Here is a 14,529-nt window from a genome sequence, read left to right as displayed (position 1 = left end):
GACATACACTAGTTTATTTAAGAGTAATTGTTTTATTGTCATGATTATCCCTCATATAGTTCTAGCTTTATAGTATGCATCATTGTTATCTCCCCAGTAGTTCAAACCCTTTGAAATCAATATGCAGAGAGAAAGTTACCATGAATCCTGAGCTATATAGCCCCTTTCTTGTGCCAGTAAGATAACTTACCTGGGTAGTACTCCTGTTTTGTCCTATGCATCACCCACGGTTGAGTCTGGCCCTCACTGCACTGGGGGAAGCATCAGTGCTGTGGTGCCCTTTCCCTCTGTGTCTCTGCCTCTCTATCTGAAAAAGTTGGCTCAGAGCAGTGAAGCCCCAACAATGGCAAAATTAAAATAAAATAGCTTCTTTCCTGCATGTGTTCTTTCCAACACCTTCTTCCAAACATTGCATTCATTATTGTGTGCTGATTTTCCTAAAGTGGCATCAGCTTCAGGTCTACACACTATTTGATTCTACCTCTGGCGGTGTCTTCAACTTCTGTATTAGCCCTCTTCATCTTCCGTTACCTGCAACCAGAATAATACTGCATTCAGTCAGCACTCAGTAACAAACTATAGAAATGATCTCTGAAATTATAATCTTTTGTTAGTATTACATAAAACATTCAGTATTTCATAAGTTCACTTAAACAGAATTTATGTTGCACTTAGTTATTAAGAAATAAACTTATGTCAGTTATTTAAACAAAAACTTTCACTGGTCAACCAATGTATTTGGTTGGGGAATATGTAATCCTTATACATATTTCAAGATGATAAATGTAACTTATGTGGTCTGAGGAGGTGGTGCAAAAAAAAAAAAAAAAAGCACAGAACATGCATGCATGAGGTTTCACTCCTGGCAACACTTATGCCAAACTGATACTCTTGTTCTCTTTCCCTCTTCTTCCTCTCCTCCTCATCAATAAAAAAAAAAAATCTTAAAAATGTGCTTTGTAATGTGAGTTCACATCTAAAGGAATGCAGAAGTCACATGGGCTCCTAAGCTGAATATGGGCCCCAGATCACATCAAATCAATGGGGTTTACAATCATCAATATTTATACTTCTTTCCCATATTAGGGAGCTACTCTTTTCCTTGATCCAGCTTTCTGGTCCTTCTGCCAGCCATGACATCATCTCCCCCAGACAATAACTTAGATCCACTGGCATATCAGATTTCAGGCTGAGGGGCAAAAATAAAAAGGAAAAAAATTAGTATAGCCACAGGTCCTTTGGAATTTAACTAAAATATGCCTACTAGCTATCTACAAAATGGAAGATCCCCCCCCCCCCCAATGCTTCATCTGCACTATCACAGTCCTTAAATCCATGATTGGTCAACAATTTTTTAAATATATTTTTTCCTCCAGGGTTATTGCTGGGCTCGGTGCCTGCACCATGAATCCACCGCTCCTGGAGGCCATTTTCCCCCCTTCTGTTGCCCTTGTTGAAGCTTCATTGTGGTTATTATTATTGCCATTGTTGATGTTGTTCGTTGTTGGATAGGACAGAGAAATGGAGAGAGGAGGGGAAGACAGAGGGGGAGAGAAAGATAGACACCTGCAGACCTGCTTCACCGCCTGTGAAGTGACTCCCCTACAGGTGGGGAGCTGGGGCCTCTAACCCAGATCCCTATGCCGGTCCTTGCGTTTTGCGCCACATGCGCTTAACCCACTACGCCACCGCCCGATCCCCCTGGTCAACAATTTGTTTGGCTTTGTATGTTAACTCTCTTGTTAACCACCAGGTTCCAGATGTTAGCATGAAGCCAACCAGACTTCTCTGGACAGACAACCCCACCAATGTGTCCTGGAGCAATGCTTCCCCAGAGACTTCCCCACTGGGGAAAGACAAAGACTAGCTGGGAGTATGGATCGAACTGTCAATGCCCATTTTCAGTGGGGATGCAATTACAGAAGCCAGACCTTCAACTTTCTGCATCCCACAATGACCTTGAGTCCATACTCCCAGAGGGTTAAAGAATAGGAAAGCTATCAGGGAAGGGGATGGGATACAGAGTTTTGGTGGTGGGAACTATGTGAAGCTGTACCCCTCTCATCCTATAGTTTTGTCAATGTTTCCTCTTTATAAATAAATTTTTTTAAAAAAAATTTTAAATGTGCTTTGGAAACTGTAAGTATTAGGATTACTGCATTACTGGTAGAAACGGAGAAGATGGTTTGCAACTTCTGTAATAGGATATTCTGGCCAGATATGCCTTGTGCTTGGACTAATCATGTGCACTGTAGGATGTATAGAAGCATCCCTTAAAAAAGAAGAGTAAGGAGGAGGAGGAGGAGGAGGAGGAGGGAGAAGGAGGAGGAGAAGGAGAAGGAGGGAGAAGGAGGAGGAGAAGGAGAAGGGGAAGGGGAAAGGGAAGGGGAAGGGGAAGGGGAAGGGGAAGGGGAAGGGGAAGAGAAAGAAGGAGAAGAAGAAGAAGAAAAAGGAGAAGCATCCCTTGCCTCTACCTATTTAAGTGCTAATAGCACCCTTCCCAGATGGCATAACCAAAAAAGTCTCCAGGCATTGCCAAATGCCCCCTAGGGGAAAATCCCCTGCTTTGCTGCCCTAAGGTCTCACTTTCAGCATGAAAAGACATACAGATGGTAACAAGTCCTTCCTGATAAGAAAGGAAAAGGAAAGCAAGCTTTTTAGAATAGTTTTCAATAAGCAAAAGCAACCTCAATTAACCTGAAAATCCCATTAACCCCATTCCTTAAGTGTTCTATTCCCTAAGCAATGCAGATAACCAAAAAAAAAAAAAAAATGTACCTTACATTCGGTTTTCTAACTTGTATGCAAAGTTCAGCCAATTTTCTATCTCAATGGACATAAATCCAGTGCAGGGGAAAAGTATATCAGCTTCATTGCTTTTACCATCTATTTTAAGTGGCAATTGTGCTACTGACCTGAAAATTCAGAGGCTTTTTTGCCTTGTTTTATGTAATTTTTGTTTGTTTTTTTAATGTGAGAAAAATTTTCCTGTATCCTCTGCCCAAAAGTACACTGTAACAAAAAGAAATCTGGTCCAACTAACTGTGATTTTACTGTACATTAAAGATAACAATGTTGATTCTCTGAAAGTAATTTACCCTTCCCATTCCATTGACTGTGAAATTGAAAATGTCCTTCTCTTTCTACAGGTTGTGATTCTGGGGAAACATTCAAGAGGTTATCACTACATGCTTGCTAACCTGGTAAGAACAAGTAGCATACATTTCCTAACGCATTGTACTCTATTTAGTTTGTGTCATCTTTGATCACCAAAAAAGGAGGAAAAAAAATACAAAATACCTAATGTGTTTTCCAGTTTCTTAGAGAAGTGAGTTTAGTAAATGTCCAAACCTGAATGCAGTAGCTTTGGTTTTAATTATACTGTCTCTGGTTTAGTTGTGAAACTTATATTCTTTCCATATTGAAAAAATAAAATTTTGATATTGATTTTTCACTGATTATTCTCATACTAAATCTAGATTTGGTTGGAATATAAACCATTTTATCCAGGCTAGAAATGTAAAACAAGAGGGGTGAGGTTGTGGTGCACCTGGTTGAGTGCACATGTTACAATGCACAAGGACTTGGGTTCGAGCCCTCAGTCCCTACCTGCAGGGGGAGTGGTGAAGCAATGTTGTAAGTGTCTCTCTGTCTTTCTCCCTATCTCCACCTCCCTCTTGATTTCTGATGGTCTTTATCCAATAAATAAATAAAGATAACTGAAGAAGAAATGTAAAACAAGAAACAGGATACACAGGAACAAATCTTTCACCAGTTATTCCAAGTGTGTGAGAACTCATCAGTACTGGAATTATATTTCCAGAAGCAGATCACTGATCGTTCTTTCGAACCAGATGCCAGGAAGTAGGTTTGAACATGATTATAAAGTAGCAATAGAAGTTTATAGCCAACATCCTTCATATAATAAAAATCAACTTGAATCTTTACCTTCAATTTCACGCCTTTAAATGTGTGACATTCTAGAAGTTAGTGTTTCTTTAAGGTTAGTTTATAACTGTTTTCTCTGAAAAACAATGGTTTTAGGAATTAACAAAATTATTCCTAAATCAGTCAATTTGCATATCAGAGTTTCTGAATTATACTTTCTCCATGGAAGAAAACAGGAGTGTGAAATTAATGCTATAATACTAAGAATCTATTAAATTATTACATAACAGTTCTAACTCCAAATTTGTTCCATTCACACAAGAGAATCATAGTTATTATAGAGATCTTAAACCAAAAGAATAGTAACAAAGATGAAAGATTACAGTAATTATATTCTTACCAGATTTCCTAAATCAAAGAAAAATATTATTTTGTTTTAATAATGAATAATTTAAATGAAAGGGAAATGTTACTGAAACTTTCATAGAGAGTATATCTATTCAAATACTTTTTTGTGATGAAGAATGGAGCTACTGCTCTTGCATGTAGTGTGCACAGTCTCCATTAAAGTGGAGCATCTCAATCTACATTGCAAATAAATGAATGAATTCATTCTCTTTGGAGAAAATAAGTTGATTCATAATTCACAGCTAAACAAAGTCAATTTGCTTTTTCAGACAAATTGACAAGTAGAGGATGTTTGTTGAGTTTGGGGATGGTTAGACCCAAGGATTTAACAGGAACTAATGGTGTCAGAACAAGGTATCTGAGAGAGACCTACTGATGTGCTTTCTTACTGTTATTATTGTGTTTGATTTAATTTCCTTTTCATTTTTTATTTGTGATTAACAGTGAATTACAAGATCAACACCAGACCCACCATCAAACTTTAGTATCCCCACCCTCCCACCAACCAAGGATAACCACCATAGTTCTCACAATTATTAAAAACAGTTTGTTTGATTCTGGGGTTTTGTTCTTGTTCTTTGTTGGTTTTTTTTTTTAATAATAAAAAGAAAACATTGAGTAAAAGATAAAATAATGGTACAACTTCACACAATTCCCACCACCAGATCTCTGTATCCCCTCCCCTCCCCTGATAGCTTTCCTATTCTTTAACCCTCTGGAAGTATGGACCCAAGGTCATTGTGGGATGCAGAAGGTTGAAGGTCTGGCTTCTGTAATTGCTTACCTGCTGAACATGGGTGTTGGCAGCTCGATCCATACTCCCAGCCTGTCTTTCTCTTTCCCTACTGGGGAAGGGCTCTGGGGAAGCAGAGCTCCAGGACACATTGGTGGGGTTGTCTGTCCAGAGAAGTCTGGTCGGCATCATGCTAGCATCTGGAACCTGGTGGCTGAAAAGAGAGTTAACATACAAAGCCAAACAAATTATTGACCAATCATGGACCTAAAGGCTGGAATAGTGCAGGTGAAGGGTTGGGGGGGGGGGGTTCTCTGTTTGGTAGATAGCTAGTAGGCATATTTTAGTTATATTCCAAAGGGCCTATGGCTATACTAGTGTTTTTTTGTTTTGTTTTGTTTTGTTTTCTTATTTATTTTTTTTTTTGCCTGAGCTTGCAATCTGATATGCAGGTGAATCCTAATTATTGTCTGGGGACATGATGTCATGACTGGCAGAAGGACCAGAAAGTTGGATCAGGAAACAGAGAGTAGCTCCCAAATATGGGAAAGGTGTATAAATACTGTTGATTGTGAACCTCATTTATTTGATGTGATCTGGGGCCCGTATTCAGCTTAGGAGCCTATGTGACCTCTGCATCCCTGTAGATCTGAGCTCACATGGTGTGTTCATAAGTAGGAACGTTCCAAGCTGCTCCAGTATCAGGACTCATCTTCCTCAGGTATAGCATAGAGTATATTGTCAGCCTCCCTTTGGAGGATGGAACATTCTCTACCATTGTTGATCCAAGTTGAGAACACGTCCTATTGGAGGTCCACAAAGGGGTCTATTGTATTGTATCCCTGATAGAGATGACTGGTAACAATGGAGAGAGGGATTTATTCAAGGTCTACACACACCATCTGTTTGGAAATCTCAGGACTCCCCGACTAGGGTCCCAGCTGATGGTATGGCCTGATAGTGACTAAAGAGTCATCATTAAAGTATGAAAGTCTCTTGCCCTTATTCAGCTTTTGCATTCTTTGCTTTGATGAGATTAGCTTTGGAGTAAGTGAGAGAACTGTAATAAGAAGTAGGTAAGGAGGGTATCTAAGTCTAAGTAGACACTATTTCACTATGAACCTGATACTCACTAGACTATTGTGTATTTTTGCTTTCAGGTATATATTTTGCCCTAATTTATGGATACATGTGAACATATGCTCTATCTTATGGGACCTGGTCTATATCTAGGTTTTGGGACTTTGTTAGGAAGTGAACCTTCTGGAATGGAACTAGAGAATACTATTAAAGGAAAGGTATCACCAGAGTAATGAGGGTGAAGGGTTGACATTCCATGCCTGACATCTCTGGACACAGTCTGAAATGAAGCATACTGATGTGATACTCATTGCATTGATTAGGGTGGGATAGGGGGATTCAATATCATTTGATAGGAATTAAAAGAAGCATGCAGGAAGTTAGCCCCACCCTAGAGGTTCCAGGACTGGGGAAAATATAGGCTCTATAGAGGAAATGGGAGGTTCCTGCTGTCTTAGGATTTACGACAATACACAGTTATTGATATAATCACATTATTGGGCAGTTGGGTTAACTTTGAAAAATCCCTTTGTTAGGATTTGCTGTATCATATACAACATCACCATAATTTATGTCCTTTGACAATATTTGTATAGAGCTGTGCCACCAGTTGCTTCTCTTCTCCCTGGTCTAAGCTTTTAAGAGAGTCAACATATCAAAGACTCAGCCTATGTATTAAAAAGACTCAGTCAGTGATTTTAAAAGTTTGAGACATTCAATCAATTCTCCCCCCTCATGTTAATTAAATAGTGATTTATCTGACTACAAATTGATAGGAGTATACATCAACACCATTCCCATCATGAAAAGACTGTGTCCCATCCCATCCCTCATTACCCCCTCACCAACGCATGAAGCTGAATACCCACCCTCACCTTCAACCCTGGGTTTCTACTTTGGTGCCCTACTCCAAATTCAGTCAAATCATGCTTTGAGTTTCCCTTTCTGTTATTCTTTCTCAACCTCTGTTTACAAGTGGGATCATTCCATAGTCATCTTTGTCTTTCTGACTTAGCACACTTAATATAATTCCTTCTAGCTCAATCCAAGATCAATCAGAGAAGGTAGGCTAATTGTTCTTAATTGCTGTGTATATATACCACAACTTTCTCAGCCACTCATCTGTTGTTGGGCACCTGGATTGCTTCCATGTTTTAGCTATTACAAATTGTGCTGCTATGAACATAGGTGCACACATTTCTTTTTGGTTGGGTTTTATGGAGTCCTTGGGGTATATGCCTAGGAGAGGGATTACTGGATCATATGGAAGGTCCATGTCCAACCTTGTGAGAGTTCTCCAGACTGCTCTCCAAAGGCTGGACCAGTTTACACTCCCACCAGCAGTGCAGAAGGGTTCCTTTGTCCCCACAGCCCCTCCAGCATTTGTTGCTGCTGTACTTTTTGATGTATGCCGTTCTAACAGGGGTGAGGTGGTATCTCAATGTTGTCTTTATTTGCATCTCTCTGACAATCAGCAACCTGGAGCAATCTTTCATGTGTTTGTTAGCCTTTTGAATCTCTTCTGTAGTGAATGTTCTGTTCATATCCTCTGCCCATTTTTGGACAGGGTCATTTGCTTTTTTGTTGCTAACTTTACTGAGCTCTTTGTATATTTTGGTGATTAGTCTTTTATCTGATGTATGGTATGTGAAGATCTTCTCCCATTCTGTGAGGGGTCTCTTTGTTTGTGTAATGGCTTCTTTGGCTGTGCAGAAGATTTTAAATTTGATGTAGTCCCATTGATTTGTTTCTGCTTTAGTCTTCCTTGCAATTGGTTTTGTATCATCAAAGATGTCCTTGAGGTTTAGGAGGAAAAGTGTTCCACCAATGTTTTCTTTTAAGTATTTGATAGTTTCTGGTCTAACATCCATGTATTTGATCCATTTGGAGTTGACTTTTGTTTCTGGTGAGAGAAGGTGGTTCAGTTTAATTCTGAATGTTTCAACCCAGTTTTCCCAGCACCATTTATTGAAGAGAGCCTCATTCTTCCAATTAATATTTTGGGGCCCCTTATTAAAGATTAGATGATTGGAGCTGTGGGGTTTGATTCTGGGCTTTCAATTCTGTTCCACTGGTCTGTGTGCCTATTTTTGTTCCACTACCAGGCTGCTTTGATGATGATGGCAATATAATATAGTTTGAGATCTGGGAATGTGATGCCTCCATTTGTGTTTCTTTTCCTCAAGATTGTTTTGGCAATTCTAGATGTTTTCTGGTTCTAGATAAATGATTGTAGTTTTTGTTCTATTCTTTTTTTTATTTAAGAAAAGATTAATTAACAAAACCATAGGGTAAGAGGGGTACAATTCCACACAATTCCCAACACCCAATCTCCATATCCCACCCCCCACCCCCTCCCCTCAGTCTAGGGAAGCCTGGCCGGCATCCTGATGGCATCTGGAACCTGGTGACTGAAAAGAGAGTTAACATACGAAGCCAAACAAATTGTTGAGCAATCATGGTCCCAAAGCTTGGAATAGTGGAGAGGAAGTGTTAGGGGGGTACTCACTGCAAACTCTAGTGTACTTCTGCTTTCAAGTATATATTTTGCAGTAGTTTACGGATATGTGTGAACATATGCTCTCTCTCACAGAAACTGGTGTATATCTAGGTTTTGGGACTTTGTTAGAAAGTGAACCATCTGAGATAGAATTAGAGTATACTATGAAAGGAAAGGTCTCACCCAAGTAATGAAGCTGAAGGGTTATCATTCCACACGTGAAGTCTCTGGACACAGTCTGAAGCGAAGCATGTTGAGATGGCAATCATTGTGTTGGTTAGGTTGTGATCGGCAGATGCAATATTATTTGATATGTATTGGGAGAGGCATACGGAAAGTGGGCCCTATCCAAGGGTTCCAGGACTGGGGGAAGTAGGGGCTCTATAGTGGAGATGTGATGTTCCTGCTGTCTTAGGGTTCAAAAAGACAATCGATAGTTAATGTTATCATCACATTATTTGGTAATTGGGTTAACTTTGAAAACTCCTTTTGTTAGGGTTTGCTGTACAGTTCCATTCTTTTAAAGAAGCTTAGAGCAGAGGGTAGATAGCATAATGGTTATGCAAACAGACTCTCATGCCTGAGGCTCCAAAGTCCCAGGTTCAATCGCCACACCACCATAAGCCAGAACTGAACTGAAAAATTTTTTTTTCATATTTTTTTTTATTTTTAATTTTTTTATTTAAGAAAGGATTAGTGAACAAAAGCATAAGGTAGGAGGGGTACAACTCCACACAATTCCCACCACCCAATCCCCATAACCCACCCCCTCCCATGGTAGCTTTCCCATTCTCTATCCCTCTGGGAGCATGGACCCAGGGTCGTTGAGGGTTGCAGAAGGTAGAAGGTCTGGCTTCTGTAATTGCTTCCCCGCTGAACATGGGCGTTGACTGGTCGGTCCATACCCCCACTCTGCCTCTCTCTTTCCCTAGTAGGGTGTGTCTCTGGGGAAGCTGAGCTCCAGGACACATTGGTGGGGTCTTCAATCCAGGGAAGCCTAGCCAGCATCCTGGTGGCATCTGGAACCCGAATAATGAAGCTGAAGGGTTGTCATTCCACACGTGAAGTCTCTGGATACAGTCTGAGGTGAAGCATGTTGAGATGGCAATCGTTGCTTTGGTTAGGTTGTGATCGGCGGATGCAATATTATTTGATTTGGATTGGGAGATGCATATGGGAAAGTGGGCCCTATCCAAGGGTGCCAGGACTGGGGGAAGTAGGGGCTCTACAGTGAAGATGTGAGGTTCCTGCTGTCTTAGGGTTCAAAAAGACAATCAATAGTTAATATTATTGTCACATTATTTGTTAATTGGGTTAACTTTGAAAAGTCCCTTTGTTATGGTTTGCTGTGCAGTACCCAGTATCTTGTATATAGCTGTGCTATTGGAAGCTTCTAATCTACTTGGTCTAGGCTTTTGAGAGAGTCCGCATATCAAATACGTAGCCTATATATTAAAAAGATTCAGTTTGTCTTTTGAGAAACTTTGAGACATACAATTTATTTCCCCCTCTCATATTAATTAACTACTGATTTATATGTCTACATTTTGCTAGGAGTGTACATAAACAACATTCCCACCACCAAAGGACTGTGACTCTCATGCCTGAGGCTCCAAAGTCCCAGGTTCAATCGCCGCACCACCATAAGCCAGAACTGAACTGAAAAATCATTTTTAAAAAATTTTAAAAAGAACCTTGGCGGACCTTTGATGGGTATTGCGTTAAATTTGTATATGGCTCTGGGGAGAATATTCATTTTGATGATATTTATTCTTCTAATTTAGGAGCATGGGATGTCTTTCCATTTCTTGGTATCAGTTTCTATTTCCTTGAGTAGTGACTCATAGTTTTCAGTATACAAGTCTTTCACTTCTTTGGTCAGCTTTATTTCTTGGTATTTTATTGATTTTGCTGCAACAGTGAACGGGAGTGATTTCTGGATGTCTTCTTCAGATTTAATGTTTGCATAAAAAAATGCCACTGATTTTTTTACACTGATTTTGTAGCCAGACACATTGCTATATTGCCTAATAACTTCCAGTAGTTTTCTGCTGGATTCTTTCGGTTTTTCTATGTATACTATCATATAATCAGCAAATAATGATAGCTTGACTTCTTTCTTTCCATTCTGTATTTCTTTGATTTTTATCTCTTGAGTGATTGCTATAGCAAGAACCTCCAATACTATGTTGAATTGTAATGGTGATAATGGACAGCCCTGTCTAGTCCTCGATCTGAGGGAGAATGCTTTCAGCTTCTGTCCACTGAGTACGATGTTGGCTGTAGGTTGCTATATATGGACTTCACTATCTTGAGAAATTTACCATCTGTTCCTACTTTATGTGGGTTTTTTTTTTTTAGCATGAATGGGTATTGGATTTTGTCAAAGGCTTTCTCTGCATCTATTGAGATAATCGTGTGGTTTTTGGTTTTGCTTTTATTGATGTGGTGAATGATATTGATTGACTTACAAATGTTGAACCAGCATTGCATTCCTGGGATAAACCCCACTTGGTCATGTTTAACAATCTTTTTGATATACTACTGTATCTGGTTGGCCAGGACGTTGTTTAATATTTTGGCATGTATGTTTCTCAGAGATATTGGCCTGTAGTTTTCCTTTTTTGTTGTGTCCCTATCTGCTTTTGGTATCTGCGTGATGTTAGCTTCATCTAAGGTGGAAGGGAGTGTTCCTGTTTCTTTGATCTTGTGGAAAAGCTTTAGAAGTATAGGTACTACCTGTTTCCTGAAGGCTTTGTGGAATTTGTTTGTGAAGCCATCTGGTCTAGGACTTTTGTTGTTGGGAAGATTCTTAATAACTGTTTCGATTTTTTTTTGTCTGTGGGTGCATTTAGGTTTTGTAGTTCTTCTGGATTCAATTTTGAAAGGGCATATGTTTCTAGGAATTCTTTCATTTCTTCCAGATTCTCTAGCTTGGTAGAGTATAGTTCTTCATAGAAGTTTCACATAATTTTCTGGATTTCTGTGGTGTTATATCTATTGTTTACAATTGTATTTATTTGATTCTTCCCTTTTTTTTAGTGTGTCTGGATAGGGGTTAGTCAATCTTGTTTAATTTTTCAAAGAACTAACATTTGGCTTCATTGATTTTGTATGGTTCTCTTATTTTGATGTTGTTTATTTATGCTTTAATTTTAGTGATTTCTGTACTTCTGGTTGTTTTAGTGTTCCTTTCTTCCTCTTTAAGTCCTTAGGGCTTGTAGTATGGTCATTTATTTGAGCTTTTTCTTGTTCTCTAATATGTGATTGTACGGCTATGAGTTTCCCTCTTAATACTGCTTTAGATGTGTCCCAAAAATTTTGATAGCTTGTGTCTTAATTTTTATTTGTTTCCTGGAACATTTGAATATCTTGCTTGAGTGTCTCTCTGATCCAGCGGTTCTTAAGCATCATGTTGTTGACTTTCCAAATTCTGAGACTTTTAGTAATTTTCTGTTTGTTGTTAAATGTTAGCTTTACTGTGGTCTGAGAAGATACTTAGGATGATTCCAATGCTCTTGAATTTGTTTATACAGTTTTTGTGGCCTAACATGTGGTCTGTCCTTGAGTATTTGCTGTGTGGATCTAAAAAGAATGTGTATTCCAGTTTTGGGGGGTGAAGAACTCTGAAAATGCCCAAGATGTTGTTGTTTGTTTGTTTTTGCAAGTTTATGTGTAACAGTTCTCTAGATTCCACATATGAGTTAAATCAACTATATCTGTCTTTCATCTCTTGTTTCACTAAGCATAATCTCCTCCAGTACCATCTAGTTTGTTCCAGACAACACAATATCAATTTTTTTACCTCTGAGTAGTATTTCATGAGGTATATATCCCATAATTTCTTTAGCCAGTCATCTTTGATGGGCACTTAGGCTCCTTCTAGTCTTTGATTATTATTAATAATACAGCTATGAACATAGGGGTGCATATGTCCCTTTAAATTAGTGTTTGAGTGTTCTTTACATAAAGTCCCAAGAGTAGTATTGCTGGATCATAAGATAATTCCATTTTAATTTGTTGAAGGACTCTCCATACAGTCTTCCAAAAGGACTATACCAGTATGCATTCCCACCATCACTGCAGAAAGTTTCTTTTTTCTACACAACCTCTCTAACATATGTAATTTCCTGTTTTGTTGATGTAGGCCATCCTCATAGATGTGATATAGAATTTTAGTGTGGTTTTAATTTTTCTTTTCCATTTTTATTTCTTTAATAATGGAGCACGAGATTGTTAGATTACAGTCTGTAGTTCCACGCCACAACAACCACCAAAGTTCTGTGTCCATATCCTCTCACCTCACAAAATTAACCACTACTGTTTTCACAAGTCTTTGAAAGAGTTTACATGTTTGTTTTTTTTTGCAAGTTCACGTGTGTCAGTTTTCTAGATTGTATATATGAGCGAAAACATCCTGTAACTGTCTTTCTTCTATTATATTAGTTAAAACTAATCTCCAGTTTTACTCATTTTGTCCCAAAGGAACAATATTATCTTTTTTGATTGCTTACTAGTATTCCGTGGAATATATATTCCATAATTTCTTCTTTTAATTGTATAAGTGATTTAATATTAATTTAAAAAATTACATGTAAATGGGGGTATAATTCTACTTCATCCCCATCACCAGAGTTCTAAATCAGTCTCCCCACTGCAAGCCACTACAGCTCCCCTAAGTTTGTAGAAATGGGCCAATGATCACCTCTACAACTATCAGTACATTTGTATACGATTGCCCCCTTTCTTTACCAGGTCCTTCCTCTCCCTCCAAACCACTCATGACACCATTACTACCTAGATATGTCCCTCTCCTTTTCCTCCTTTCTCTCCAGGTTCTGATGGAGCTAGAGTTCAGAGGCTTCTTTTATCTTCTTCCTCTTATCACTTCTCCCCCACTGGGAATATGGATCAAGGTTGTTTTTTAGAGTACCGAAGGTAGGAGTTCTGGCTTCTGTAGTTGCTTCTCCACTGGACATGGGCACTGGCAGTTTGATCCGTACCCCCAGCCTGTTTCCATCTTCCTCTAGTAGGCTAGGGCTCTGTAGAGGTAAGGTTCCAGGACATACCGGTGAGTTTGTCTTCCCAGAGAAGTCAGGGTGAATCATGGTAGCATCTGCAACTTGGTATCTAGAAGGTGGCAAGACATAAATTGAGACAAAATTATTAATAAATAGGAACCAAAAAGTAGGAATAGAGCAGATGAGTTTAGTATTCCATAATTTCCTTAGCCAGTCATCTGTTGGTGACATTTGGTTTGCTTCAACTCTGGCTATCATGAAAATGCACCTATGAACATCGGGGTACATCTGTTTCTTCTAATTAATGTTTGCATGTCTTATACTTATATTTTTATTTCTTTATTGGGGATTAATTGTTTATAGTCAACAGTAAAATACAATAGTTTGTACATGTGTAATAGTTCCCAGTTTTCCACATAACAGTTCAACCCTCACTAGGTCCTCCTCTGCCTTCATGATCTAGGACCTGAACCCTCCCTCCCACCACAGTCTTTTTAATTTAGTGCGATACATCATTGCATGCCTTTTATATAAATTCCCAAGAGTGGTATTGATCAATAATAATAAAATTACATTTTTATTTGTTGAAGAACTCCCCATACAGTCTTCAAAAGGGGCTGAACCACTGTGGATTCTCTTCAACAATGCATGAGTTCCTTTTTCTGTATCACTGTGCCAACTTCATTCTGTTGATGTAAACTATCCTCACAGGTGTGAGAGAGTCTCATGTAGTTTTAATTTTTATTTCTCCAATGATAAAATAAATTATTTCTCCATATGTATGTGGTTATTTGGTCTACTTTTTATGGTTATTTTTTTATTTCTTTTGTAGATCTGTACTAATTTTATATAGATGTTTGACACCAGTTGCTTGTCAGATATGTGATGTGCAAATATAT

General features: G+C 38.7%; 1 protein-coding gene across 3 annotated transcripts in view; it reads left to right on the top strand.

Annotated features, from left to right (window-relative positions):
• Positions 1-14,529, top strand: part of GRIA3 (glutamate ionotropic receptor AMPA type subunit 3) — a 460,874-nt gene that overhangs the window by 293,815 nt on the left and 152,530 nt on the right. For all 3 annotated transcript variants that reach the window (XM_007524278.2, XM_060182793.1, XM_007524279.2), the window contains exon 5: positions 3,150-3,203. In XM_007524278.2, the coding sequence (XP_007524340.1) occupies positions 3,150-3,203 (54 nt within the window). The remainder of the gene's footprint in view (positions 1-3,149; positions 3,204-14,529) is intronic.

The sequence above is a fragment of the Erinaceus europaeus genome, chromosome X (assembly GCF_950295315.1).
Source record: "Erinaceus europaeus chromosome X, mEriEur2.1, whole genome shotgun sequence".
Taxonomy (NCBI): domain Eukaryota; kingdom Metazoa; phylum Chordata; class Mammalia; order Eulipotyphla; family Erinaceidae; genus Erinaceus; species Erinaceus europaeus.
This window is presented reverse-complemented; position numbering and strand designations above follow the sequence as displayed.